The 27,474-nt window shown below is 34.3% G+C and overlaps 1 protein-coding gene across 4 annotated transcripts; it reads left to right on the top strand.

Annotated features, from left to right (window-relative positions):
• The first annotated feature begins 694 nt into the window (after positions 1–694).
• On the top strand, positions 695–27,474 carry LOC110031325 (4-alpha-glucanotransferase DPE2). 4 transcript variants are annotated; one of them, XM_020734473.1, is made up of 23 exons: positions 695–833; positions 1,276–1,654; positions 1,944–2,061; positions 2,157–2,212; positions 2,318–2,445; positions 2,547–2,676; positions 2,977–3,173; positions 3,552–3,630; positions 3,760–3,798; positions 10,581–10,700; positions 10,849–10,950; positions 11,141–11,224; positions 11,331–11,573; positions 11,906–12,031; positions 12,377–12,451; positions 12,523–12,594; positions 18,406–18,525; positions 18,658–18,755; positions 22,525–22,684; positions 22,774–22,872; positions 24,636–24,833; positions 25,000–25,093; positions 26,911–27,474. In XM_020734473.1, exons 2-23 carry the CDS (start codon positions 1,307–1,309, stop codon positions 27,084–27,086), a joined length of 2,862 nt encoding a protein of 953 aa, XP_020590132.1. In that variant the 5' UTR covers positions 695–833; positions 1,276–1,306; the 3' UTR covers positions 27,087–27,474. The 4 variants fall into 4 exon arrangements, with proteins under 4 accessions (XP_020590132.1, XP_020590130.1, XP_020590131.1 ...); XM_020734471.1 differs by having other exon boundaries at positions 696–833; positions 2,157–2,230; XM_020734472.1 differs by having other exon boundaries at positions 696–833; positions 1,273–1,654; positions 2,157–2,230.

Here is a 27,474-nt window from a genome sequence, read left to right as displayed (position 1 = left end):
ATATCAATTTAACAACTATACATTTTGATAACATAAATCATTATCACTAAATTATATTTTTTGGTTGGTGAGTTTCAGTACAAGATCTTTAGATGCTAGAGGAAATGTCCAACCACCAGATCATCATCTCATTCATAAATTTTGAAGATAAATAAAATTAGGTTGTTAACAATCCAACTTCGAGCCGAGTTGTGGTCGGCTCGAAAAAAATTTGATCCAGAATTTTAACTCGTAGCCTGACTCGTTTATTTCAATCCGTTCTCCTTCTAAACAAAAATTTGAATCAATTTCGAACGATTAACAATCTTCAAGCTAAATTCACTAATAGTTTTAACATCATTAAAATCTGTTAACGACTTGATTTTAAGTTGAATTGGGATCCACTTGAAGTTATGTAAAAAAAAAAAAAATGATAAAAAACTTTAACTCATAGTTCACTGGTTTAAAATTGATCTGAACTTGAGCCAAAACTCAAATCAATTTTCAAGAGCTAAATTAATTGAGAGAATCACAACCCTAATAAAATAGTCCCACATGGCTGACAGACACTGGTGGTCTCCAATTCCCTAAACAACAAGATTGCTTATCTTAATTTATCCCCACGTGAGGCTACAAAGTAAATTTCCTCTTTTTTTAGGCACCTTTTTCAAAATATATTCACATGATTCCAAAGATTTCGATAAAGAAAAAAAAAAAATCCAATCTTTTCTTCTCAGTCTAATGTCCACAGCATCATGTGATTCAATCGAAGCCCTCAATCTATCAGATTTTTCTAGGGTTTCAGCCTAGTAACCCTAACCTCAATGCTCTGGTTTCCTCGCTGGAAGTTATTTGTAAGTTTCGGTTTTCTGTATTGGTGGGAAGTGGTGAGATTTTGCTACTGATTAGTGATTAGTGTGGCTTATTTCTTATGACATTTCTGATTGATATTGTTGGAGCTTAATCTTTGATTTGTGCTGTTTCTCTATTACTCTGCATTGGTGTTTTCTATCCAGTTTTTTGAATTCATCTGTTTTTTTTTTTTAATGGTTTTGAATGTTTTGCTCTAGGTTCCAGTAATTTCTGATGCTGTATATCATTTCTGAAAGTTGTTTGATTGTTTAACGATATGATTGTAGAACAGATTCTGGTTTATTTTCTAGAACTTCGCTAGATTAACTTTGGTTCGAGTTTCAGCTTTGTTTTCTGTCTAATGCGCTGCTTATGTGCTGACAATTTGATTAAACAGATTGTTTCAAGTTGTGAACTCATTATTTTTTTGTATTTTGTAAGTAGGTTTGATACAATTGGGAGAATTTGAGAAGAAATGGTAAATTTGGGACCAAAGAAGTCTCCCTTAAGTTCAGTCATCTTAATTTTTAGAATTCCTTACTATACGCAATGGGGACAAAGCCTGCTGATTTCTGGCTCAGAACCAGCGCTTGGGGGAGGGAATGTAAAACTTGGCTTGGGTTTGGTTCCATTTCATCAAGGAGAGGAACTTATTTGGCATGGAAGAATTTCTGTGCCAATTGGATTTCGGTGTGAATACAGCTATTATTTGGTTGATGACAATAGAAATATTTTGAGGTGGGAAGCTGGGAAAAAACGGAATTTTTCATTGCCCGAAGGAATTAAGGAGGGAGAAGTGGTGGAAATTCATGATCTTTGGAAGGTGAAGATTTGCGAGCTAATTTAATTTTGGGGCATTTATATACATAGCACACAATTTATATGTACTTACTTATCTCACTCCTAAACTTTCATATTTATATACATAGCACTCAAATATTTAATCACACATAAAAAATAGCTCTATTACACGTTTTCATGCATAGGTTTAAAATACCAAAGCGCTATGTGTGGAAATATTGAAGTTTGCTGTGAGACATACAACATATGTAAATTTCCCTTTAATCTTTTTATGTAAAACTGTTTCTTTCTTATGCATAAGCTATTATCAGACAGCTTCAGAAGCTCTTTTCTTGAGAAGCGCCTTCAAAACTGTTATATTTGGTGGCGGCCTAAACTTCGAACCAGAACCACCCTTGCGAACCAATCAGACAAAAGACAATCATGAAGGTATGTCTTACATGAACCCTTAAGAAGCCAACTTCACCCAAAAAGATTCCATTTTTATGTCATTTTATATAATCCTTTTTCTTTTCCTCATGCAGATTCCATTGTTGTTGTGTTCAAGATTAGCTGCCCAACTATAGAAGAAGGAACATCTATAGAAGAAGGAACATCTGTACAAATCTCACATTTTCTTTATCATCCCTTTATTTACCTAAATTTATGGCTGAATATTCAGAGTTTTAGTTATGAACTTTTGCAGGTTTATGTCACAGGTAGTGTACCTCAATTAGGGCAATGGAGGGTTGAAGATGGATTGAGGCTTAACTATATTGGAGATTCTATTTGGGAATCCCATTCAGTTGTAAGAAAAGTTGATTTCCCAATAAAATATCCTTCCATATTGTTTGAATAGCTTGCTTTACATAACATTTTTTATTTTTGTACTGTTATCATTCAAAATACTTGTTTAGTCCTTAATAAAATCCCACATACAAGTATTATCACAGTTGCAAGCAGCAAGATGCTTCTTTGGAAATTGGTCCTTACAGGGAATTAGCGCTTGACACGACATCAAACTCGATTCCAAAATATGTTCTTCTGTCTGATGGATCCTTTAGGGTAAATTCATAAAGGAATATTTACTTACATACCATTCAATTCCTATGTATTTACATATCTAACACCCAATACTTTAATTCTTACATATATATATATATACACCAGCATACATATGCATGAAAAAGGTGTATTCACTCCTGAAACGTTAAAATAGTGTATATTTTATGTCATATGAATGATTTGGGTGGTATAAATATAAAAAGTTGTTAGATATGTAAATGCATAGGAATTGGCTGGTATTTATGTAAATGGAACATTCATAAATTTCTGTTTCACTCTTTAGAGGTTTGGTTTTGGCAGAGAATTCCTTGGAGGGGTGCTGGTGTTGCGATACCCATGTTTTCTATTAGGAGCATCGATGACCTCGGCGTCGGGGAATTTCTTGATCTAAAACTACTTGTTGATTGGGCAGTGGAAACAGGCTTTCATTTAGTTCAATTATTGCCTATAAATGATACTTCAGTTCATGGAATGTGGTGGGATTCATATCCCTACAGGTAGTCTTTCTTTTTAAAATTTATGGGGCAGAATTAGTAATCTTTTGTATTATAATATTGGAATCCTTTTTTTTGGGAATTTTACGCACATACCACACAATTCCTATGTATTTACATTTCTAACGCCCAAACTTTGATATTTACAGTTATGACAGCTTGGTATGATAAACCCATGCATTAAAAGGTGTATTTCACTTTGAAAATGAGGGTGATGTCATATTTTTGATCTGATGTTAAAGAATTAAGTGGCATACATATAAATATGAATGTATGAATGTCATATATGTAAATACATAAGAATTGTGTGGTATGTATGTAAATGCACCCTTTTTTATTTCCTTTCCTTTAAATATGACTTTTAAATTCTTCGTTCTGCAGTTCTCTTTCTGTGTTTGCCCTGCACCCTTTGTATCTTCGAGTTCAAGCACTTTCAGAAAAAATTCCTCAAGATTTGAAGGTTTTGTTATAATGTTTTCTTCATTCTACACAGCTTTCAGCTGCATTATATTAAGTCATTATCTGGTGTCAAGTTTTTTTCTCCCCTTTTTCCTTATAGTGATTTGAATTTTGTGAATATATTTTGCAGCAAGAGATTTTGATGCAAAAGGAGGGGCTGAACGGAAAGGTATTCTGTCATTTCTTATCATCCTGCTTCCTTTGTACACTGGAAGTTATTTCATACATTCCAAATTTATTCTAACAAAATTAAGCTATCTTTGCTTTGATTGCAACTTTGTGCTTTTCTGTTAGGGTAATTAATTGATCAAGGTTATAAAGATGTATTCTTTCTAGATAATTAAGGTTTCTTATATTATTAATGTTAAAACTTGGAAAAATGGATTTAGTTTACTAGTTTAGTAAACTTTAGGCAAATTATAATTTTTTAAGTTAATAGTTTGCAAATTTATTCCTTAATTTTGAGGCAACATAATCAATCATATTGGTATAATCTTGCCTATTTACTGCTAATATTTCTATTATGGTGTCTTGCAATGGTAAAACTAGGAAAGATTATTTAGGGTCTGTTTGGTACAGCTGTGGAATTTCGGCACGGCCCGCTGCCACGATTTAGGGTCGTCTGTTTGGTGCGGCTCAGCCGTGTTTTATTAAACACACCTGCAAAGCCGCATCGCGATCCCATCCTAGATTATTCCGCTCTATATGGCATTTTTTCCTTCGTGCTCTCCCTCCCGCTCGGCGTTGTTCCGTAAGCGATCTGCCTATGGTTTTTTCTCCACACCTTCTCTTTGCTCGCCGACACATCCGGATGGGGTTTTTGCCGGCGTTTGTTTCCTTCTTCCTCTGGTATTTTATCCCCCTCATCTCTTCTTCGTGGATTTGCTCTATGAGCCGTATGATTTGCACACAATTTTTTTTTGGGATTTTTACATACAAAACACCAAAGACTTGCATTTGTTCTCTTTTCTCGGTGGCTACAACCCCATTTTTACATATATATAATATCGTATGCTTTGTTGTTTGTTTGATAGGCTTGTGGTCTTTGGTTGATGCATACATTTCGTTGTTTCCTACGTTGATTTTGTTTTTTGGGAATGATTACATACCTATCAAACAAATCTTGGTTTTGGTATTTTTGCTTCATTTTTTCTACGTTGATTTGTGATGTGTGAATGCAAATTTAAGAAATGATTGGAGCGATATATCTATAGGGCTTTTTGGCTGTTGTTTATTTGATTAGCATGGATTGGGATTTCATCATAAATTTTTATATTTGAGTGAAAATATTGAGAAAAGGATATTAGAAGGTTGAGCATTTGTTAAAAAGAAGGTTTATGCTATGTACATTATGAAATTGGATAGGGAATCGTGCTAGTTTTTCCAGCAATGTTGTGGGTTCTCCTTTTTCTGTTGTGATTTTATATTTATGTTTTTATTTGACGGTTGTGTGCTCCTTTTTTTGTTGGGAATTTCAATTTACAAACCCAACATACAATTCTTATGTGTTTACATTCATGATAGTTGAATCCAAAATTTACTATTTGAGGGATGATAGTAGTCGTACTCATGCTTATTTGACTGTTGTACCATGGTTTCCCTATGTTGCTTATATTGTAATGGTGTTCACTTCGATTTGGTTTTGTTGATTTGAGTGTTGTGTGCATGAATATTAAAGTTAATGTGCGAGATATGCAAATTCAATATAATTGTATGTTGTGTATTTAAATGGCCTTGTTGGATGATTGGATTATGTGGGGTTGATGTATGCTACTTGGATGAAATTTTTATAAAAGAATTTTTTAGAAAAAACAAGTTTTGGATGATTGGATTATTTGGGGGAAAAATAATGCCTAGAGCACAAATAAAAAAGAAGTTTCGGGATATTTATAAAAATATTTCAAGATTATTCTGCAAAGTTCAGAGAAATTTACAAATATAACACTCACTTCTTATTTGTTTATATTTGTGGCAGTTATTTGTATTTATATGAGAGTTTCTGCTGTTATGGATGAGCTATTGGGGGCAACAATGTTTGGTGTGGGGGTGGTGTGGAGGAAGTGGTGATTAGTGTGGGGGTGCTGCGGGAGCAGTGGTGTTTGGTGCGTGGATGGTGTGGAGGTAGTGGTGTTTGGTGTGGGGCTATTGTGGGGGCAGTGGTGTTGGGTGATTGGTGTGGGGGTTGTGTGGGGGCAATGGTGTTTGGTGTGGGTATATTGTGTGGGCAGTGGTGATTGGTGTGGGGGTGGATGTTTGGTGCGGTGATGACTATGGGGCAATGGTGAAATACAATATTTTTTTTTGCTTGATTTGTGCTAATTATCTCTTCTGTCAAATATTTATGTTTAACTTATTCTATGTTAGTAATGCAATGTCTAAGACAAAAGAATTCAGTTCATCTGTTATGTGAAATAAGGATGCTAAACTAATATTTTTCGACCTCCACCTTAATGAGGTGGAATTAAGAAATAGACCCACAACCTATTTTAACAAGTAAGAATGATAAAATATTATGAAAGGTTCAAGGAAATTACGAGAAGAGAGTATGATAGGATGCAACTGAAGATCAAGTATGATCAATTGAAAAAGGACTGCAAAATTTGGAAGGAACTGAAACGAGGATACACGGGCTTGAGTTGGAATCTGATCAAGCGGACAATTGATGCTTCAGAAGAATAGTGGGTTGAGCGAGTGAATGTGAGAATAGATCAAACATACATATTAGGACTTTCTTGTCTTGAATTGTGTCAACATATCCATGTCCCTTTACATTAGAGGCAGTGTCAACCGCCAAAAAATTTAAATTCAGTGGTATTGACTCTGAGCTGACAGAGAAGTTGGATCGTATGTTTAGTGAAGTTGTGGCAACAAGGAATAATGCATTAACCTCGAGTGAGCGAGGGTTTCCAGGCATACCTGAGAACTTGGATGCCGAACAAATAATTGACTCCAATGAAGGTCCTAGCCTGAATCAAATTGAAATAAAGTCCAATAGCAAGACAAAGCGTCTAAGGGTGGAGAAAAAGAAAAAAAAGGGACTGCTTTCATTAGAAGCAAAATATCACAACTAGTGGCTTTATGCATCATTGACCCTAAGATATCACAAGCAACCTCTATACAACAAGTTATGTGAGTTCTGGAGGCAACTCCAAAAACTTATGAGGACATGTCGTTATATTTGTTTTCCATGAAGTTGTTGGATGCCCGACCCGTAGAAAGTTATTCATGACGATGATTCATGATTGTTGTGTCAATTATTTATGTTATTTTTATGACTGCAGGGACACTTGACTTTATTTAGTCATCTTTGAACTATTTATATTTGTTTTTCAATAGGTTATTTGGCTTCAACTTTGGATGTTTCTTCTTTTTCATTGGAACACTTTTAATGGTACTTTGAATGTTTATTTTTTTCATTGTATACTTTTGTAATTTGTTATTCGAAGCTTTTCAGTTGGGTTGAATACTCTTGTTAGTTTATAAAAAAATATTATCAAGCTAGAGGACCTAACATTTGAGAATAATCCAATAGAGATTGCATTATGTGTCATATTTTTAGGTAATTCTTTTTACTAATTATATTCAGAAGTCAAAATAAATAGTATAATTTACACAACATTCTTTAATTTGTTAGAATTATATTGGAGTGATCAATGAAACACATATGGATGCACATATATTGAATACTGAAAAGGTCGCATTCATTGTGTGGTGTGATCCCAACACAAAATGTAATGACTGTATGTGATTTCAACATATGTTTTACTTTTGTTATAACTGGTTGAGAAGAAAGTGTACATGATAGTCGTATATTCATGTTTTCCACAATAAATTAGAAGCACAATTTCACTCACCCACCCCCAGGTTTGCTCAATCATTAATTCTATTTAGACATTTTTTCAGTACATTACTAATTATTATATTTGTGACAGATAAATATTATTTGATCGACGTTGGATATTTCTTACTAAAGGGGATATCTGAAGTCATTTCCGGATACCCAATATCATATTTCTGACTTTGGAAGATCCAACAATGTTGCTCGAGGCATGAAATAAATGTAACAAAAGACACATGAACTCATGCAGTGTCATTGAAAGAACATTTGGAGTGTGGAAGAAAAAACGGATCATACTGATTGATATGCTAACATTCATTTCCGAAGCAGGTGCAGATTATGGTGGCCACAATGACAGTCGGCGACATCCTTCACTCGATGACATTGACTTCAGCAGGGTCGATGATAATCATTTAAATATCGCTTAGAACATTCTTTATTAAAACTAGGACTTGAAACACCTGAAGGTTGCACCCAGGATGGCGAATGTGTTGGAGAAATGATTGAATTGCGAGAGCGGATTACATGCATCATTGTTGATTATTGAATGGACCAATTGTTTTTTTTATTGCTACTTTATTTATAATGGATGATGAAAACTTTTATTGTTTGTTGTATCGATGTTCTATAAAATCATTTAAATTTTGAATCTCAGTTTTATTTCTTGCTCCTTTGAATGTATTATTCCCCACCTAGATGGCCGAAGTGGCAACCGTGAATATAATGTGATATGTAAATATTTATTGCATGCCTTTTTTTGATTTTTTGGAGGTCAGTGATAAGTCATTCGACCTTAAGAGTTCTTTTGGATGACCTATTTGTCGCTATTGGTATTTTTCGCATATGAAATTCTAATGAAAGTAACCAAGTTCCTCTTATTTTTTCGGTGTCGTGGTTTTTTTGAGACTCTTCTAGATAGCTTTTTTTTTATTTGCATATGTGACGAGCTCGGCATTACCTGTTTTGAAGGCGACCAAGATCCTTTTTTTTAAGGCTGTTGTATTTTGGAAGTGACAAATTTGTTAGTTTATGCTATGTTATTTGAGACTTCAGAGTTTAATAAAACTTGCATTGTTTAATTATTTTTTTCACTAATATTGCATCTAAGGATTTGTGTTTTGTTGTGTTGAACCTTCAAAGAAGATGAGTTCAAGGGCTTGTGATGCCTCCAGAGGATTATACTGTTACTGCGTACTACCATGATCCCTGCTTATGTCACAAGAACCACAGTTACAGGAGACAGTTTTACAGGTGTTTGAAGAGAAGACAAGAAAATTGTGACTTCTTTAGGTGGGCAGATGGGTTAGAGGAATCGACAACTGATAGTGATTGGGTGTGGCGAGTTTCCCTAGAAAATGGCTTGTCCCATGACCTACATCAACTGCATTTTAAAAATAATATTATCATATTATTGATTGTTATTTTAATAGTCATTTTTTATTTTTGATAGTTGTGCTACTCACTGTTTAGTGAGATGTTTATTTTTATTTTGTAATTTTTGAACTGAATATTTGCTTTCAAGCATGGGATAAGCTAGTATGAACAGTTTTGTTGTAATACCATTACAATACAGAATGATCATTTGTCCAAAAACAGCTGCAACACAGCTGTTTTCAAATTGTACGAAAAAACAAACAATCAGCTTATTCGCAACAACTTCTTATAACCACTGTTGTGCAACAATTTATTAATAAGCTACATCTGCCCCAAACAAACCCTTAGATTCAAGATATTGTCATGGTTAAGGATGAGAAGTAAAGATTGTTTAAATCCATAGGAGATGCAATAGATAACCTGTGGTCTTAAAGCAATATGATTTTGAAGCGGTTGGGAAACAAAATAAAACCCCCTATTTTATAGAATTTGCTTATTTCCATTGTGGAAATTTTTATAGAAGGCCTTATGATTTGGCCTATTTGTCAAAGGCTATATTAATTAATTTATATATACTAGCCTCAAGTTTTGTAAACATGGACACTTAAAAAATCTAATGATTTTTTGCCCTGGGTACCTTTACTTGTGTTACTTGAAACTATAGTATAATTACTATTATTTTCCTAAAACTTATTAGTTTTTTAAGTTTCATTAATTATTAAGGTTGCAGCTGTCTTTACTAAATTTTCCAAGGTTGCACCAAATCATGGTGTTGGAGATTTAAATACATAGGAATTGGGTCGTACGTGTGTAAATGATATCTTAGATATATGAGTACGTAAAATTTGTTTTGTGAGACTCATATAAAAAGGTTTTTGGGAGTGTCAATGTTCCTAGCATGTTATCTGAACTCAACATTAAATTTATATTCTCGCAAAGAGGAAATTACAAGACTCAAACAAATTCTAAATTTTCAACTTGGTGTGAAGCTACAACATGGAGAAACAATGTAAATAATAGTGAAATTGTAGCAACTCATAATCATTAACTCATGGATACTCCCTAAATGCTTTTGACTTGGAAATGAGACATTATTAAGTACACAAAATGCACCCATATTCTTGGACCCAATCAAAGGCGGCCACTACCGCTTCAATTTAAAAGTCAATTTAAAAACAAAATTGACCTTTATCCCTAAAAATGGACCTTGTATGTCCTAATTCCTATAAGCTTTATATATCGATGATGGCACCTTATATTCTTGCAAAGAGTAAATTACAAGGATCAAACAAATCCTAAATTTTTAAGTTGGTGACATGCCTCTACATTGAGAAACAATCTATATGAATAGTGAAATTGTAGCAACTCATGATCATTAACTCATGGATTCTCCCTAAATGATTTTCCCATGGAAATGAGACATTATTAAGTACACAAAATGCACTCATATTCTTGGACCCAATCAAGGGCGGCCACTACTGCTTTAATGTAAAAATCATTTTTAAAAATAAATTTACCTTTATCCCCAAAATTGAACCTTGTATGTCCTATAAGCTTTATATATCGATAATGGCACCTTATATGGCCATATAAACATATTTTATTATCATTCAAATCTTGGGAAATGGGATGTAGTGTTTATTTACCAAATAGCTAGATGGACTTTCACAATCATTTTGTTCTTATAAGTACTTGTTTACCTACCATGCAAACTGCCATATTTTTGGTTTGTAGTGCAGGATGTTGATTATGAGGCCACAATGACTGCTAAATTAGCCATTGCAAAGAAAATATTCAACCTTGAGAAGGATGAGATACTTGGTTCCAAACCCTTCTTGAAATTCTTATCAGATAATGAGGTATATATCATATTCTCAAATCTTCGTTCTCTATATTCTGCCTTTCTAAGAAGAATAATAAGTGTTGAATTTTGTGCAATTTATTGAATTTCGATGTATATGAGCTTCATGTGCTGATGTTTAGTAATTTTGCTTTGAAACTGGTCAGGAGTGGTTGAAACCTTATGCAGCATTTTGTTTTTTGAGGGATTTCTTTGGAACATCAGATCATAGCCAATGGGGTCGCTTTTCGCAATTTTCAAAAGAGAAGGTAATTGAACTAATTAATGCCTCCAGATATTTCTTTTATTTAATATTCATTTTTGGAGAATTGACAATATGTTGTTATGACTTTTCAATCTTTCCAGTAATAAGTGATTTTTTTTTCCTGTTGAGTATGACTCAAATTTATTGCACCACATATTCACTTAAACTACACCGAGTTTTCATTTTTCCTCCAGCTGGAGAAGCTCATCTCAAAGGACAACTTACACTATGATGTCATCTGTTTTCAATATTACATTCAGTACCATCTTCATTTGCAAGTAATGAAAACATTCCCATTTTGTAAAGGTTTTCTCGGATCAATGAACATTCATTTTTCATTGTTTTTTCCATCATTTTCTTACTTGTTCAAATTTCAACTGGTAGTTATCAGAAGCAGCAGCTTATGCAAGAAGAAAAAAAGTTGTTTTGAAAGGAGATTTACCAATAGGAGTTGATAGGAATAGTGTTGATACATGGGTTTATCCAAACCTATTTCGAATGAATACGTCTACTGGAGCACCTCCAGATTATTTTGACAAGAATGGACAAAACTGGGGATTCCCTACCTACAACTGGGAAGAAATGTCAAAAGATAATTATGCATGGTGGAGAGCTCGTCTTAGTCAGGTATACTTTTATGGGAATAAAGTGTCAAAATAGTCTTTACATGAGACCATTTTAGTCTCTGAGTCTATAAATGTATCAAATTAGCTCTCAAATTCTTTTAATAAGAGCTGGAAATAGTTCGCAAAAGGGCTATTTTAATTTTCTTTAGAAGAGTTTGGAGCCTAAATTGACACTTTTATAGAATTTGGGACTAAAATGTCTCTTGACAAAGAGTTAAAGGACCGTTTTGACACATTTCTCATTTTAATGCCCTTCAACAAACTGTCCTTAGTTGGAATCTCTTTTATGCTCAGTGTTGGTTTTTGAATAATTAGGCTCTCTTGGTCTTGCAGATGGCAAAGTATTTCTCAGCATATAGGATTGATCATATATTAGGTTTCTTTAGAATCTGGGAGCTTCCTAACCATGCTGCAACCGGTTTAGTCGGGAAATTTCGCCCATCCATTGCGCTGAGCCAGGTATTCTATCTGTTCAAAGTTGCTGCACCACAATTTTTGTGGAAACAGATAGTCTCTTCTGATTACATGATTATTTATTTTACTAGAAAAAGGTCAAAATAGTCCTCTGACTCTTGGCAGGAGGTCATTTTAGTCCTAGAATCTATAAATTTGTCAATGTAGTCTCAAAATTGTTTAATATAAGCTGAAATAGTCTTCATGGGACTCATGCGGACTATTTTAGCCCCAATTTAATGAGTATGGGGACTTATTTGACACTTTTCTAGTCTCTTGGACTAAAATTGTTTCCGGCACTTTACTCCTTCCTTGTCTTTGTACATTCTTCTTAAATTAATATAATGTTAGGAAGAGCTGGAGAGGGAAGGAATTTGGGATTTTGATCGATTGAGCTGTCCTTATATTCGGCAAAATATTCTACAGGTTTCTTGAGACTTCTTCTTCTATCTCGTAAAACCTTCTTTTACTTTTGCTGATTCCAAATAGTTTTCCAGGATAAATTTGGAGCCAAGTGGATGGTTATTGCTTCATGTTTCCTTAACGAATATGCGAAAGAATGTTTTGAGGTAGTTATCATGGTTCTGAATGCTTTTTAAATCATACAGCTCGCGGGTTTATTTGTTCATGTATTCATCTTATTTCCCATTGAAAACTTCTGCAAATAAATCCAGAATTGTTATTTGAAGTTTCTATAAATTTATTATGCGTGCAGTTGAATATTTTTCCTGTTCTCCTAATCCTTGTTAAAAATAATTATTTTAAGTGCAACAAGGCTTATATTCTTCAAACAATTCAAAATTTGCATGTAGAAACTTCAGGTTTCTTAATTTGCAGAAAATCAAGCTTATTTGTGGCTGGTTGCTCTACCGTTCAAGCTATAGGAAGTTTAAAGCAGGCACTATTTCTTATTCCCTAATTAGCTTGATGTTAGGTTGTTTCTTTTATCTCCCATAACTTAAGGGAATGACTTCTGCAATTGTTATAGAATTGTGAAGCACAATTTTTTTTTGGGACATTTACACACATTTTGCAAATTCTTATATATTTGCATATTTGGCACCTAAACTTTCATATTTATATGCATACCACTGAAATCTTTAGGTGTTAGACATGTAAATACATAAGAATTCTATGTTATGTATGTAAAATTCCTTTTTTTGGACTGCCAGCTTAATAAGGAAATATGTGATTATAGATTAGGGTGTTGATGCATATATAAAGGACACTTTTTGGCTTTGTTAATTTCATTGTGTGTGCTTATTGGATGTTGAGCTTTTTATAGCACAATGCAAGTAGGGGTGTGTCGGTCAACTTTTTCGATAGATTTTGAAAATATGGTATATGAAAATAATTTTTGAAATTTAATTTAAATATAAAAGATATATAGTTTGAGTTTTAAAAGTAGTATGTTTTAATTTTTGAAAAATAAGACCGAATGGATCTCATTCGTCCAATAGTTTGCATAATCGTGTCTGATACCGCGAATATTACACCCTCCTGAAAGATAAGTATAGACCTCGGCGATAGACCCAATCCTGCAAACTAAGAGATTTGTGACATCCGTTTAGTCTGCGAACCTTTTATATATGACCGACAAGTTCTCCTATCTAATACAAAGATTAAATACAAGTTCCCTATAGAGGCAAGCCCCTATAGTTAATTACATCCCAAATGACGGGAGTCACTTGAGAAAACTCTCGATAATGATCAATGGTTCTAGTCTTCAAGATTTCAAGGTTTAGGTTTTCACGGTAGGACGTAGAAGGGCAAATGGGAGTGGCTCAAGTAGGAACAGTTCTTTCAGGAGTCCAAAGAAAGTAAAAGGTAGGGGATGTCACAGATCTGAGGAGAATCCCCAATGACTTCCCAAACTATCCTACTGTGTGGCTATATTTTTGGAGACAATGTTAATTAAGTGTTTGATCTTGTCAGTTTTATTATTTGGGACTTAAACTTGCATAGTGTCAGATTATGCAAATAGCCCACAAAGATAAGAGAGTTTACGTCATACCATACGACAACCTCGGAACCTAAGTCGAGTTAGGACTCATGCCGCGCAACATGGTTGCACAGAAGCCTAAGGAGAAAGTGAGGATTTATGTCGCGCTAGGCGAGCTACCTCGAAGTCCTATAGGTTGTTATTATGCTAGGAAGGGATAATGCCGAAAAAGATCCTTTTATCGCTCGATCCAAGCTCCTCGTCGTGCTGCCCACAAAGTTGGCTCCAAACTCTTGTTGTAGCGATGGCTTCAGGGTTTAAGTGTTTAAGATTGGTGATTTGTGCTTCTCAGTTTTGGTGTCAAAATTTGGCTTTGTTTTGTTTCGATTTTGGTTTCAGTGCTGGTTTTGCATGTAGAATAATCAAATTACAGGTAAATAAAAGGTACTTGAATTGTAAAATGCAGTAAAGTATAATACTGTAGACAAACTGTAAAAGTATATCTGGGTATCTGCTACTGTTACGTTATTAGTGTTGCGAACATAATATGTTTTGCAGCAGATTTAAATAAACTTGCAAGTAAAATAAATAAGACAATAAAACCCAAAATGAAAGTCATAAAAACGAGTAGTAGAAATCACAAGCAACACCGGCCCAACAATCTACAGAAGATAGTTCTTAACCTCAATCCAAGTGACTAGCCGTGGACCTTTATAAATTTTCATAGAAAGATTTTCATGCAAAAGTTATTATTCAAGTCTTTTTTATGCAGAGTTCTTTTAATCATGCAAAAAAAAATTTTATTTTATTTTTGTAAATATTTTGTAAAGTCGTACAGTCCACAGACTAGTCACTCTAACTAGAACTACTGACAACTTAAGAGTGTCGGGGGCAACGATCCCACCAAGAATCGGCGAATAGTATCATGAGTCCTTCCCTCTCCCTTATTGAAGATCCTTGAGGTATGAGATATTATTCTAATAATCTAACCTCGTATCCCTCGTTTAAGCACACATGAGCAATGTCGTCATCGCCCTCGCCACCTAGACCCTAGACTTATCCTAGTCCGATGATCCATATGTGGCGTTAACAAATTTCCCCAATTGCCAGGAGGTTTTGAGTGTAATATCCAAGCTCAAATCCCGATGCACTGAGTTTCATTGTAGGTTAAGTCATTAAGGGAATTTCACTGTTGATTTAATTAAGGAAGCATGAGTCACGTCTCGGTGCATCCTAGTGTATAGTGTCTTGATCAGTTTGTGAATCAGGGTCAAGTGTCTAGTTTTACTGTGCATTCGAGGATTTGATGAATAGACTCTTACATAAGGTATGCTCCTAAAACCTTAGGAGGTTACATTGCAGAGATTAGGTAGATGGGCTCTCACCTAAGATGTGCTCCTAAAGACTAGGAAACCTACACTGAGGATTAGATGGATGAACTCTCACCTAGGGTGTGCACTTAAGCTCTAGAAAGCCTACACTGAGGATTAGGTGGATGGGCTCTCACCTAGGGTGTGCACCTAAAGTCTAGGAGGTCTACATTGAGGATTAGGTGGATGAGCTCTCACCTAGGGTATGCTCCTAAAGTGTAGGAAACCTACACTTTAACTTATGCTTAAGGTGATTTAGAGTTTTCTATATCTTCCAATTAATTAAATCAGGTGGCGAGCGAGAGAGAGGAATCCTCGGCGAGCAGGAGGAGAGGTTCCATAGGAAGAAGGCGAGCCCGAGCGGGATTTCTATCCCTCGAATTTCAAAAATAACTGTTAAGCTTGTGTTGGGCGGGGAAATTAATGATTTCCTTTCAGGCCGACAGGTTAATTGAAAAAGTTTAATGGGGAGAATTAAATGATAAATTTGAAATTTAAAATCATATAAGCTGAGTCAATTAGCCCATGTCCAGCCTGAATCAAACCCAAGTCGGACTTAGGTTGAGCCCGGGCCCGCGCCCGGCTAAAAAAACGTGCATCGATATTCGTGCTAGTTGCTCGCGCGCGAAACCATGACAATATGGGTGTCATTCCAAGCTAAAGTTGACATCTCGGACGCATCCGTGTGGTCTGTTTCGTCATCCATGGTAATCCGGAAGAGTTCGCCGACGGGCAAGTCAATTCAAGTTAAAGTCGTGTGTGGTGTGATAAGTGTGCAAAATGCGGGGTTAGTGAGTGTTCGGGTCGCAAGAAGTTCCCTAGAGGCTGCTCCTATTTATGTAGGAACTCAACTCAAGTTTCATATGTCGGTTTTAACCAACTCAGCAAGATTTCAAGGATTCAAGACTGTCATGCGAGACTCGGAGGAGTGACGAGGTGGCTCGAATTTTCTAAATTGTGTGGGTTTGGTACTAATCCTCTAAGAGGGTGAAACAAAGAAAACCTAAGGCCAGACACTAGGCTCTAAGGAGAAAAGTAGTGTAAACGAGCTGAACACAAGCGAGCCCAGGCCCAACTCGTGTTTTGCCCGTTAAAAAACACCAGTGTTCGTGTTCGGTTTGTTTATATTTCAAACATAAAAAATATGTTGTTGTTCAACTCGTTTGCTTAGCGAGCCGAACACAAGCTGTTCGTGGACTAAGAGTGGTTTAGACAACCCTAGTCATGTAATCGTAGGATGTTAAGGGTTGGGACAAGATTTAAATCTTGTTACTTATATTAAAACATCATTTTAATAATTTAATATATTTTTATTCTATTTTTTAATTAATAATTTCAATTGTTTATAAATCAAAATTTTTTAAAAATACTACTGATCAATTATATATGTGTGTGTGTGTGTGTGTGTATATATATATATATACACACGCACACACACACACACACACACACACACACACACACACATATATAATTGATCAATAGTATTTCGAGCCAAAACAAGCTGAACATGAACGAACAAATCTTTTTTTTGCCTTCGGCTCATTTATATATTGAGCGCAAAAATATTATTTGTGTTCAACCCATTAACTTAGCAAACAAATTGAACACGAGTTTCTTAACAAGCCGAACACGAACTGTTCACGAACAACAAGTCGTTATGACATTTTTAAGTGCAAGTGAGACTATCTAATTTCCGTTAAGTTTATTTCCGAGTATCAACATGAGGCCTAGTTTTCTGTAGCGCATTTTTTTTTTTTTTTGCCATCTGCATTTTTTAAGTCGTGGGTGTGGGTCGTGTGTGTAGGTATGATTTTAATCAAAATTGTTACACTTTATTTCTTCAACTGTGTTTTTTATTTCAATCAAATTGTAGATTTTGGTGTCTTTGAATCTCTCTATTTCTGTCTCTTTCTTGGTTTCATGTATCATTAAATTATTGTTTTGTTTGAATTCTACGTATTCTTTTATTGCAACAAAAGATAGCGGATACTTATTTAATTTATAGTCTTTGGAAGTTCAAATTTCAAATTCGATGTATGAGATTTTATGCATTACATTATCTAAGACCCTAAGATATTCTGCTTCACTTACTTTCTTATCGATGAACAAATTGAGACTTTTTTCTTGAATTGTGCAAGTCGTTATACCCATGTTGTGGAAATTTACATAGTTAGCGTACAATTCTTATATATTTACAATTCTTATAAAACTATGCATGAAAATGTGTATTTCGCTTTTAAAAAATGGTATTAGTGCTATTTTTTATGCGATATTAAAGATTTGAGTGCTATTTGTGTAAATATGAAAGTTTTGGTGTGAGACATGTAGATACATTAGAATTGTGACTATGTATGTAAATACTCCGTCATTTTATCTTTGAGTTTTGATCAGCTTGAGACAACTCTTTATTCAAGTGAGATCTCTGACATTTCACTTCTGCAGTAACATAGAATTTAGGTTAAGTAGGATTTAGTGAATCTGAAGTTATGAAATTTGGCGTTGTTAAATCCAAGAAGATGTTTGGTATGATTTAACTTACAACAACAACAACAACAACAACAAAACCTTTATCCTACTATGTGGGGTCGGCTACATGAATTTTTTTTCTCTATTGCATCCTATTTAGTGTTAAAAGATATTCATGTCGTGATTTTTTCGACAATTTTTACGCCGACTGTCAATTACCTAACGCAACCCTCTACTTTTCACATTCGGGCTTGGGACCGGCAATGACAATGTTAACTTACATCCACTTACATCCAACTTACATCCAACTTCCATCCGCTTAGATTCATCTCTTATGTTTGGTATTTTATTAGGATTTAATGTTCTTTAGGCTAAATTTGTTAAATCAACCTAAAATAGTATTTAGTAAATCCTGATTTATGTCGAAAATTCAAGGGAGAAAATCTTGAATTTAGCAAATTGTCTGATCTATTTCACATTTTTTTCGCGTTTGGCTATATTTACGTTAAAATCGTTCTCAAATCTTATTAATTTTATGCTACCAAACACCACCATATATTGTGAATTTCTTTTCTCCCTGTTTGTTTTATTATTCTTAGTTCAAGGAAGACTGCAATACAGAGAAGAAAATTATTGAGAAGCTGGTGCTGATCCCAGAGAAATCATTGTGGGCTGGTAAGGAAATTGAGGTGCAGAGAAGTCTCCTCGATCTCTTACAGGTAGTAGCTTGCTACAGTGATGACATCATTATGTTGGCCTTGCAGTGCATTTATTTGTTATCATGGTCCACTGCAAATTTTAATGGAAAGGGTTTACTTTTATAATCCTTCAACGCTTTTTCTGCTGTGAAGAACATAGTTCTTATTCAAGATCCGGAAGAGCAAGGGAAGTTTTATCCTCGGTTCAATCTGGAAGACACATCAAGCTTTCAAGATCTAGATGATCACAGGTATTCCTATCTACATTTGGATCAAATGAATTAAAGCTGCAATTTTTCATGACAAAATGATAGTGAAATTTGTAGCGCAACATGATGCAGCCATTAATTGGGTGATTCTGTAAAAAAAAAATTTGCATGTTTTTTGTTGACCACTAAAATTCATGGTACCCTTGCCCAACTGTCTCTCCTACCGGAAATCGTTGTATTTCTCCGCCTGCTTCGCTTCTCTCACGACCAAGCGACACAATCGTGACTAAAGCAAGAGGTAAGGCCAGCAAAGTGACAACCAAAACTTCCTGTTCTTCTTCTGGTGTCACGCGATGAAATCGAAGTCCTTCTCTCCTTTTTGCTCGTGGGATCAGGTTTATATCTTAGCTTTTAGATGACACAAAAGGTAATGGAACACATTAAAAAAGGCTTTTTATGTGTTCAAATAAGTATAATGTAACACACAAAAAATGAGCTTTTTAAAAGTCAGCGGTTTTCCTATATCTCCCTCATTTATAGCATTTGTTTAACCAAAAACCTATTAATTTTTCTTAAATTCCTCGCTGCCTCGTAAGCCATCCCAAGTTAGAATTTCTTTTCTTATGGTAGCTGCAAAAAGAATTCTACTATTTCCAAATATAATATATAATGTATATTATATATTATAAAAATAAGAGGTGTAAAGGGAGAAGGAGAGATGGGTGAATGAGAGAATTGTATAGGAAATTGGGTTTATATTATTTTAGACCTGTGGATTGGTAAACCTTTTATGGCTGAAAAAGCAGGAAAAGTGAAGACTCACATGTGTCTTATAGGCCGGTGGATTAGAAGATTCCTTATGGCCACAATATTGTGAGACATCTTATAGACAATCGGGCAAGCAGTCACTTCAATGCAGCCCCCTAACCGGGGACGAAGATGGGAGGCTGCCGAAATTTCTAGTAAATTCGAACTTGAAAAATATTTAAGATTTGAACTTTACAAACTTATAAAAGGTCTAAAATTGAATTATTTAAGTTTTTAAATTTGCAAAAATAAAATAAAATATATATTTGAAATTGGATTATCAAGTCCTACAAATGATTTTGAAAGTTAAAATGTTCTAAATGACTTAAATGTCATGAATTGGTAGGTTAAACTTAAATTAAATATAAAACATCACAATTTAGACGTCGAGCTTAACTTAAATGTTAAATATAATAACTTAGGCTAAACTTGATTGGATCCAAGCTTAACTGCTAAACCTAAATTGATTTTTTTTGCAAAATTCTATAAATTTGGGTTTGAACTTGACTTAAATATGAAATATCATAATTGGGGGCTAAAACTGGATTGGATCCAAGCATTGGGGCTGACAAATTGACTCAAATATGAATGTATAAATTAAAATTAAATTCAAAAATATGAATGCTGATCTTAAATATTAGACTATGACTTCTATGTTCAATCTCGCCACCGAACTCGCAACATATCTACTAGCGAACAGAAGACGGTTCTTTTTTAAAATCCTAAAATCATAATACTTTTGAAATATTTTAAGCTCCAAATGACTTCAAATTTTATAAAAAATTTGTGATAAAAAATTTGTGGTTATAAAATTTGTGGTTATCTCCTAAGTCGAATGAGATGTTTTGAAACGCGAGTCCACTCTTAAGACTTAGATGAGTATCATTTGAGATATTTTTGAGCTATATCTGCATTAATGTGTTTATATAAGCAATTTAATTATGCACATTTTCAAAATCTTGTATGTCCTTCTTGATGTAAATTTCATATTAAATTTATGACTTAAAATTTATGCAAATCTGTAAAGCTTATTAAACTCTTTGAGTTATTTGAATTTATGAAATTACAAGTCCGCATGTGCTCCAGTCAATGTGTTGAATGCTCAACTACTGGGTTCGCGAATGTTGTGTGGGTTGATCGGGCTGCCTTTTCTATAAATTTGGGTGTTAAGTCCCACCCCACTAATCTGATCCCGCTCCTCACAAGGACTGAAGTTGACGAGTCTAGTAGTTTTAAAATAAATGTTTAAATTCTGAAATAATAATTAATAATTCACCAAACTAGTCTGATCCTCCTTGTAAGGACGGGCGGTGACAGGACTTATAATTTAAAAATAAAATTAACAAAACTAAATGCCCCCCTTCAAATATAAAAGCTTAAATATGTTCATATCCCCGATGATGGTCGTGTTGATTGAAGATATCAACTGGAGGAGTTAATCTTTTAAATCAATATTTTCTAAGTAATCAATCAAAATGTTCAAGTTAAAAATAAATCACTTGAAAGACTTAAAATAAACCCCATCCACCGTCCGCAACAGTTTGTCGAGGGTGACAAATTTTTAACTGACTTTAGCTCACAAAGAGCTAATTTCATATTAAGTGTATCCCTATATTCACAATCAAAGTAATTGCACACTAGTAAGGACGTCGTCAGAGTCCTCTGACCGTGTGGTTCTGCTGTCAAATGATATCATGAAATAGCGGTTACGACTGAGCCCTCTGACTGGATGGTTGTTGTCAAATGACACCATTATATTACGGTCACGGCCATGACCCGTATGTTTCCCAATCACTTTCTGTTATTCATGTTGTGAATCATAAGCGTACAGTTGATTAACATGAAACCTTCTGTTAACTAACATCGACTAAATCATGTCCCAATAGACCAACATTCTCCCCTGATCTACAAGGATCTCTTGGACAACGCAACCCATGACTGCTAACAAACATCCTTCTGTTAGGTTGGATCGACTATATCCTTTGACTAAGTAGATTAGGAACTACGACGATCTGGGATGATGAAACCATGAGATCTTTATCGGATTTCGTCTTCATTCCCCAACCATCTGTTTTAGCTTCAAATGGTGCATTTTATAATTTAAATTATAAGTCTAGTGCTATTCTATGTTCAATATTCAATTTTTAAGCCTTAATTGAAACTGCTCTCCTGTTATCAGGAGAGATAATTAACCATAGGGGTTTGCGCCTATAGGAAACCTCGAACCCTAAATCAAAAAGTCATCGTAAAATAAGGGTGAAATCTTTGGGTGGTGTCATATCTACAATCCAATATGTCTTTTAAAAATTTGACCCTCCAAATAACTCTCAAAACAAAATAAAAATAAATGTAGAGAGTTTCTCGGGGAGCAGTCGCGAATTTTCAGAGTCCACAGTTTTTTGTGCATTGATTTTTTTTTCTATTTTCCTCTCATTTTATTTGAATTAAAACATATAAAACAAGTCATTCATATTTGTTATGGGATGTATTGAATATAATTGTTGGATATTAGGAAGTTTTTATATTAAGAAAATTGATATTAGGTAAATCTAATTACAGATCAAATTACTTGATCTTTTCTATATCATAAATATTTTTAGTTTATATGTTCTAATCATCTCTTATTTATAAAAGGGATTACGATTGATTATTGTGTGTGAAGCTGTAACCTTATTTCGGTCATTTTACCTCTCTCCCCATCTCTTGATAGTGGAATAACCCCTCCCCGCTGACATAGGTGAATTAGCGCCGAACCACAAAAATTGCACCGTATTTGATTGTTTGCTTGTGCGATGTTGTTTTCCACATTGTTTTGCACAAAGATATCAAATCAAATATACCATTATTTTAACTTTTAAAAAGCAAAATACATTATTTCATGCATAGAAAAATCCGCGTACATGTAAAATTTGAAATTTTGGTATTAGATATGTGAATGCATTAGAATTGAACGGTATGTATGTAAATCTTCATATTACTTATTGAATTTTTTTATTTCTTACAGCAAAAATGTTCTCAAACGATTCTACTACGATTATTATTTCCACCGTCAAGAAAATCTTTGGCGTCAAAACGCATTGAAGACTCTACCTGTCCTGTTGAGCTCGTCAGATATGCTCGCTTGTGGTGAAGATCTTGGTCTTATACCTTCTTGCGTTCATCCTGTATGTCTGATATCCCTGCGGAACAGTTTTCTTAATTCTGCTAAGCACTCAGCCACTAAGGTAAAAAAAACTCAATTTTGCTTCTACAGGTTATGGAAGAGCTGGGATTGATAGGCCTAAGAATTCAGAGAATGCCAAGTGAGCCAGAACTGGAGTTTGGCATTCCTTCTCAGTACAGTTATATGACGGTACATTTTTTTCTCAAAAATTGCGGTCGGTTAGCTAAGGGGCTGCATGGGATCAATTTTTATTTGTTGTTATCTATTTTTGAAAATAAAAAAAAATAGGAAATAAATAGAAAATCAGTGTTTGTTTAACTGTTTTTTTTTTAATTTAATTTTTTTTTTATTTTTAAAAATAACACAGATGTTTTTAAAATATCCAAAAAAGAAAAAAGTATGTTTTTACTGTTTAAAACACGGCCCTCTCCTCTGCGCGATACAACCCGATCCCTTCCTCTCCTCCTCACGCCAGCCAGCTTGGAGCGAGCAATTTGTTGCAGGCAGCTAGCGCAGTTTGGAGTGCATCGAGTCAGTCTCCGGCATCATTGGTGAAGGGTCTTCTCCAACTGGCGTCGGCGATACGGAGGAATGGTAATGGGGGCAGAGCAGGCGTGGGCAGCAAAGAGCCAGGCTGCGAGAACAGGGCAGCAGCTGCTGCGGTCGCTTTAGGCCACGACCACATGCCTCTTTGATGCCGTCGAAGATTTCAGCAGAGAGTGAGAAGAAAAGGACGACGAAGAAGAAGAAGACGAAGCCTTCAGTGCCGCCCGCATGCCCCACGGAAAAGAATGTGATGCGAAGGCAGCAGAGAGGAGAAAGAGGGATGGGAAGCTAACAATGGTGTTCGAGAGGACGTAGGAGGAGCGGCGGTAGGCGTTATACGCTGTCTCTCTCATGAAGATGTAGCGTTCTTGAAGGAAAACAGGGATTGCGTCCGCGCATGTTTAGAACATTCTGAACATTGCTATGGCAAAGAAGCTCATTCGTTCCGACAGGCATTTAGATGCTTATTACACTTACGAATATATTTTTCTTAATCTACACATATAAATGAAATACCTATAACCTTTCATAGTTTTATGCATGGTGCTCAAGATTTTGACGTAGTATCAACATATTGTCATTATTTATTTTCTTAATGTGAAATACACTTTTTAATTTATGTATAATTTATGACACCAAATATTTTTAATATACCTATCAAACTTTAAATATTAGATATAAAAGTACAAAATTTTTTGATGTCATCACAAGCTATGTCAATTTTTTTTTTATCAAGTTATGCATTTATTTTGTTTTGGGTTAAATGATTATTTGTCATATTATCAGACGTATATAACATTGTTTTAGTGTGAAATCTTCATGATTTTATAGTTTGTTAAAAGTCAGTCAACACCCTTGGATGTGCCGACTTCGATATTTTTCTTGTAACATTATTACAATTTCTATACATATGAGTTTGACGTATTTATGTAGTAAGAGCTTGTGATATTTTTTTAAAATGTATAGAAATAGAAAAACATCCAACCAAAGGTATTTAATATTTTTATTTTGAAAAACAGGTAAATAATAGCAGTACCAAAAATGTTTTCTAGAAACAAAAAATAAAAAATAAAACAAAAACAAAACATAAAAAAAACAAAAAGTTATCTTAAACAGGGCTTTAGTTTTTTTTTTTCATGAATTGGCTTATTTGTTGATTTTTTTGTCAAATTATTCTCCAAATCCTTTAATTTGGGGCTGAATTAGTCCTTTGTGAGGACTGTTTTATCATATATTAAAGAGTTTGGGAATTAAATTGTCACTCTTTTAGACTCTGTGACTAAAATGAGCCCTACCGTAGAGTCTGGGGACAATTTTATCATATATTAAAGAGTTTGGCGATTGCGTCCCCCATCCCCCCATGGTTCCACCATTGTTTTTGATGAAATATTTCTTGTCGATTCCAGGTTTGCGCGCCGTCGTGCCATGATTGTTCGACCATGCGGGCATGGTGGGAAGAAGATGAGGATCGAAGATTCCGCTTTTATAAAGATGTGATTGGCTCCAATGATGAGCCCCCAGCTCAATGCACACCTGAAGTAGCCAACTTCATCATCCATCAGCATCTTTTTGCTCCATCAATGTGGGCAATCTTCCCCCTTCAGGTAAATAAAAACCTTTTCTTCATCATCACCATCACCATCTTTATTATTTGGGTCATTTACATACCTTGCATATAATCCTTATGTGTTTACATATCTCACACGTAAACTTTCATATTTACATACATAGCCTCTCATTATTTTCATAATTTGCCAATTCCTTAACTAGGATTTACTGGCACTGAAAGAAGACTACACAGACAGACCAGCAAATGAGGAAACCATAAATGATCCAACAAACCCTCGGCATTATTGGCGATATCGTAAGCTTTCGAGTCACTTTAGAGAGCAAGATGATATTGATTTTTCACTCAATACTCATGCATCTACATATCTAACACCCAAAATTTTCATATCACATAAAAAAATGTTTTTGAGGCAGTGATAAGGTGGCATGCATGTAAAAACTACTGTGTAGATGCTAGATATGTAAATATACATAGAAATTGAGTGGCGTGCATGTAAATCTTCCTTTAAAATCACATAAACTGAGATATTAAATATTCACTCTACCAATGATTTAAATTTTCTTCAAGTCCAAGATATATGTATAACTTTCATATGACCGTATTATCTATATCTATGTTGGAGAAAATTTGGGTTAGGTTTTTAGTAATTTTTAGTCGTTGGATTTTCTTTGAGATGAGTGCAATATATGGCTAATTAATCAATACTTAATTTACAGTCATCTCAAAATTAAATGCAGTGACCAGAAGCTCTTCCTGGCCAAAATTAGCTTAAGATATATCGACTCAGTTTATTTTATTTTAATTTAGAAGATTTGCATACATACCACTCAATTTCTATGTATTTACATATCTAACTCCTAAAACTTCAATTTTTACATACATAGCACCTTATGCATGAAAGGGTGTGTTTCAATTTTTAAAAGTTGAAATGGTGGAGTTTTTTATGTAATATTCAAAATCTGGGTGGCATAAATATATAAAAAAAAAAGTAAAGTTTAGGTATTAGATATGTAAATGCACAGGAATTGGTGTTATGTATGTCAATGCCCCTTCAATTTATTTTGAAACTCTACTATCACTCTTGTTTCTCATTTTTAGAAGTATCAAATTGTAGAATTGTTTTAAATCTTTTAAATTGTTGCTTATTGTAGCATTTTTGTTTTTTGGAGTGTATTTCATTTATCTCAAAAGTAAATTCAATTACTAAAAAAGTATTCACATCACATTTAAGGTATATCTTGGCTCCTTTTTTTTTGAATTGTTATGGAATTCTACTATCACTATAGTTTTTCATTTTTAGCATATGATACATATGTAATTTTTTATTTTTGTTAAGTCCTCAAAATTTATCATGAAACTATGCTATCAATGTAAGAACAAATCGTCAAAATAGTCCCTAACGATTTACATGAGGCCTTTTCTATCCCAGCATTTATGAAAGTGTCAAATCAGTCCACAGACTTTTTGAATTTGCTCTAAAATAACCCCTATGGAGAACTAATAGATCCCCAATTTAGTATGGGGCTAAGGACTCTTGTAACCCCATTTTAAAGAATCTAGGGACCAATTTGGCACTTTTATAAACTCCGAGACTAAACGGTCACATGTAAAGAGTCAAGGGACTATTTTGCCACTTCTAGTCATCATTGTAATATCTTTTTTTAGCGTAATAGTCCCTATGGAAGACTATTAGAGCCACAATTTAATATGTCTGAGGCCAAGGACCATTTTAGCCCCATTTTAAAGAATATGGGAGCCAAATTGGCACTTTTGTAAACTCTTTAGACTAAAACGATCCCATGTACAGAGTCGATGTACTATTTTGACACTTTGCTCTCATTGTAATTTCTTCTTTTTAGCATAATAGTCCTACTATTAGAGCCACAATTTAATAAGTTTGGGGACCAATTTGGTGCTTCTATAAACTCTAGGACTAAAACATTCCCAAGTAAATAATAATCAAAGGACAGACTATTTTGGCACTTCGCTCATCATTGTAATACTTTTTTTAGCATAAACATGAAAATATCTAATTTTATTTTTTTTATTTTTATTAAACTATTACTTTTCTTTCTTTCTTTTTTTTTTGTTTTTTGTTTTTTGTTTTTTAGGATTACATGTGACTCTGGAATCACTATTAAAGGATGAGGATCTGAAGATGAAGATTAGAAGTCTAGTGATTGGCAGTGGAAGAGCTTACCCCACTTCTGAAGTAGAAATAAAGAAGAAGAAAGGGGTGGAGAACATAGAGAGCAAGATCTGCAACATCCAACTGAATGTTGATTGATTTTATTCAGCTGCTATTCTCTGTTCTGTTCCTGTTAGTGTTAGAAAATAATAAGGCAGCTTTATTTGTGAAGTTCAGAGCAGTCAAAATATTTTATTTTCTTTCAATAAATCATGTGATGGTTTAAACCTTTATTTTATTTTATGAGGTTTGTATGAAATGGTAATTTGCATACGTAGTACACGATTCTTATGTATTTATACACGTAGAACTTTGGTGAGTATTTGACTTTTTTAGAATTTGTAATCGTGTTATTTGTTATTTGATGTTAAAGATTTGAGTGTTGTGTGTAAATATGAGAATTTAGGTGCGATGTGTGAATACATAAATAATGTGTGATATGTATGTAAGTGCCCCATAAATAAAATTATGAGATGAGACATCGGTA

Source organism: Phalaenopsis equestris, unplaced genomic scaffold (genome assembly GCF_001263595.1).
Source record: "Phalaenopsis equestris unplaced genomic scaffold, ASM126359v1 Scaffold000800, whole genome shotgun sequence".
Lineage (NCBI taxonomy): Eukaryota > Viridiplantae > Streptophyta > Magnoliopsida > Asparagales > Orchidaceae > Phalaenopsis > Phalaenopsis equestris.
The sequence above is the reverse complement of the archived record's forward strand: the minus strand, read 5'-3'. Positions and strand labels throughout refer to the sequence as shown.

Excerpts from the sequence above, each read along its gene's own strand:
- LOC110031325 (XM_020734471.1), top strand. The coding sequence starts at position 1,307 with ATGGTAAATTTGGGACCAAAGAAGTCTCCCTTAAGTTCAGTCATCTTA. Across the intron at positions 1,655-1,943 it reads AAATTCATGATCTTTGGAAG|ACAGCTTCAGAAGCTCTTTT; the intron begins GTGAAGATTTGC and ends AGCTATTATCAG. Across the intron at positions 22,685-22,773 it reads TACCTTCTTGCGTTCATCCT|GTTATGGAAGAGCTGGGATT; the intron begins GTATGTCTGATA and ends TTGCTTCTACAG.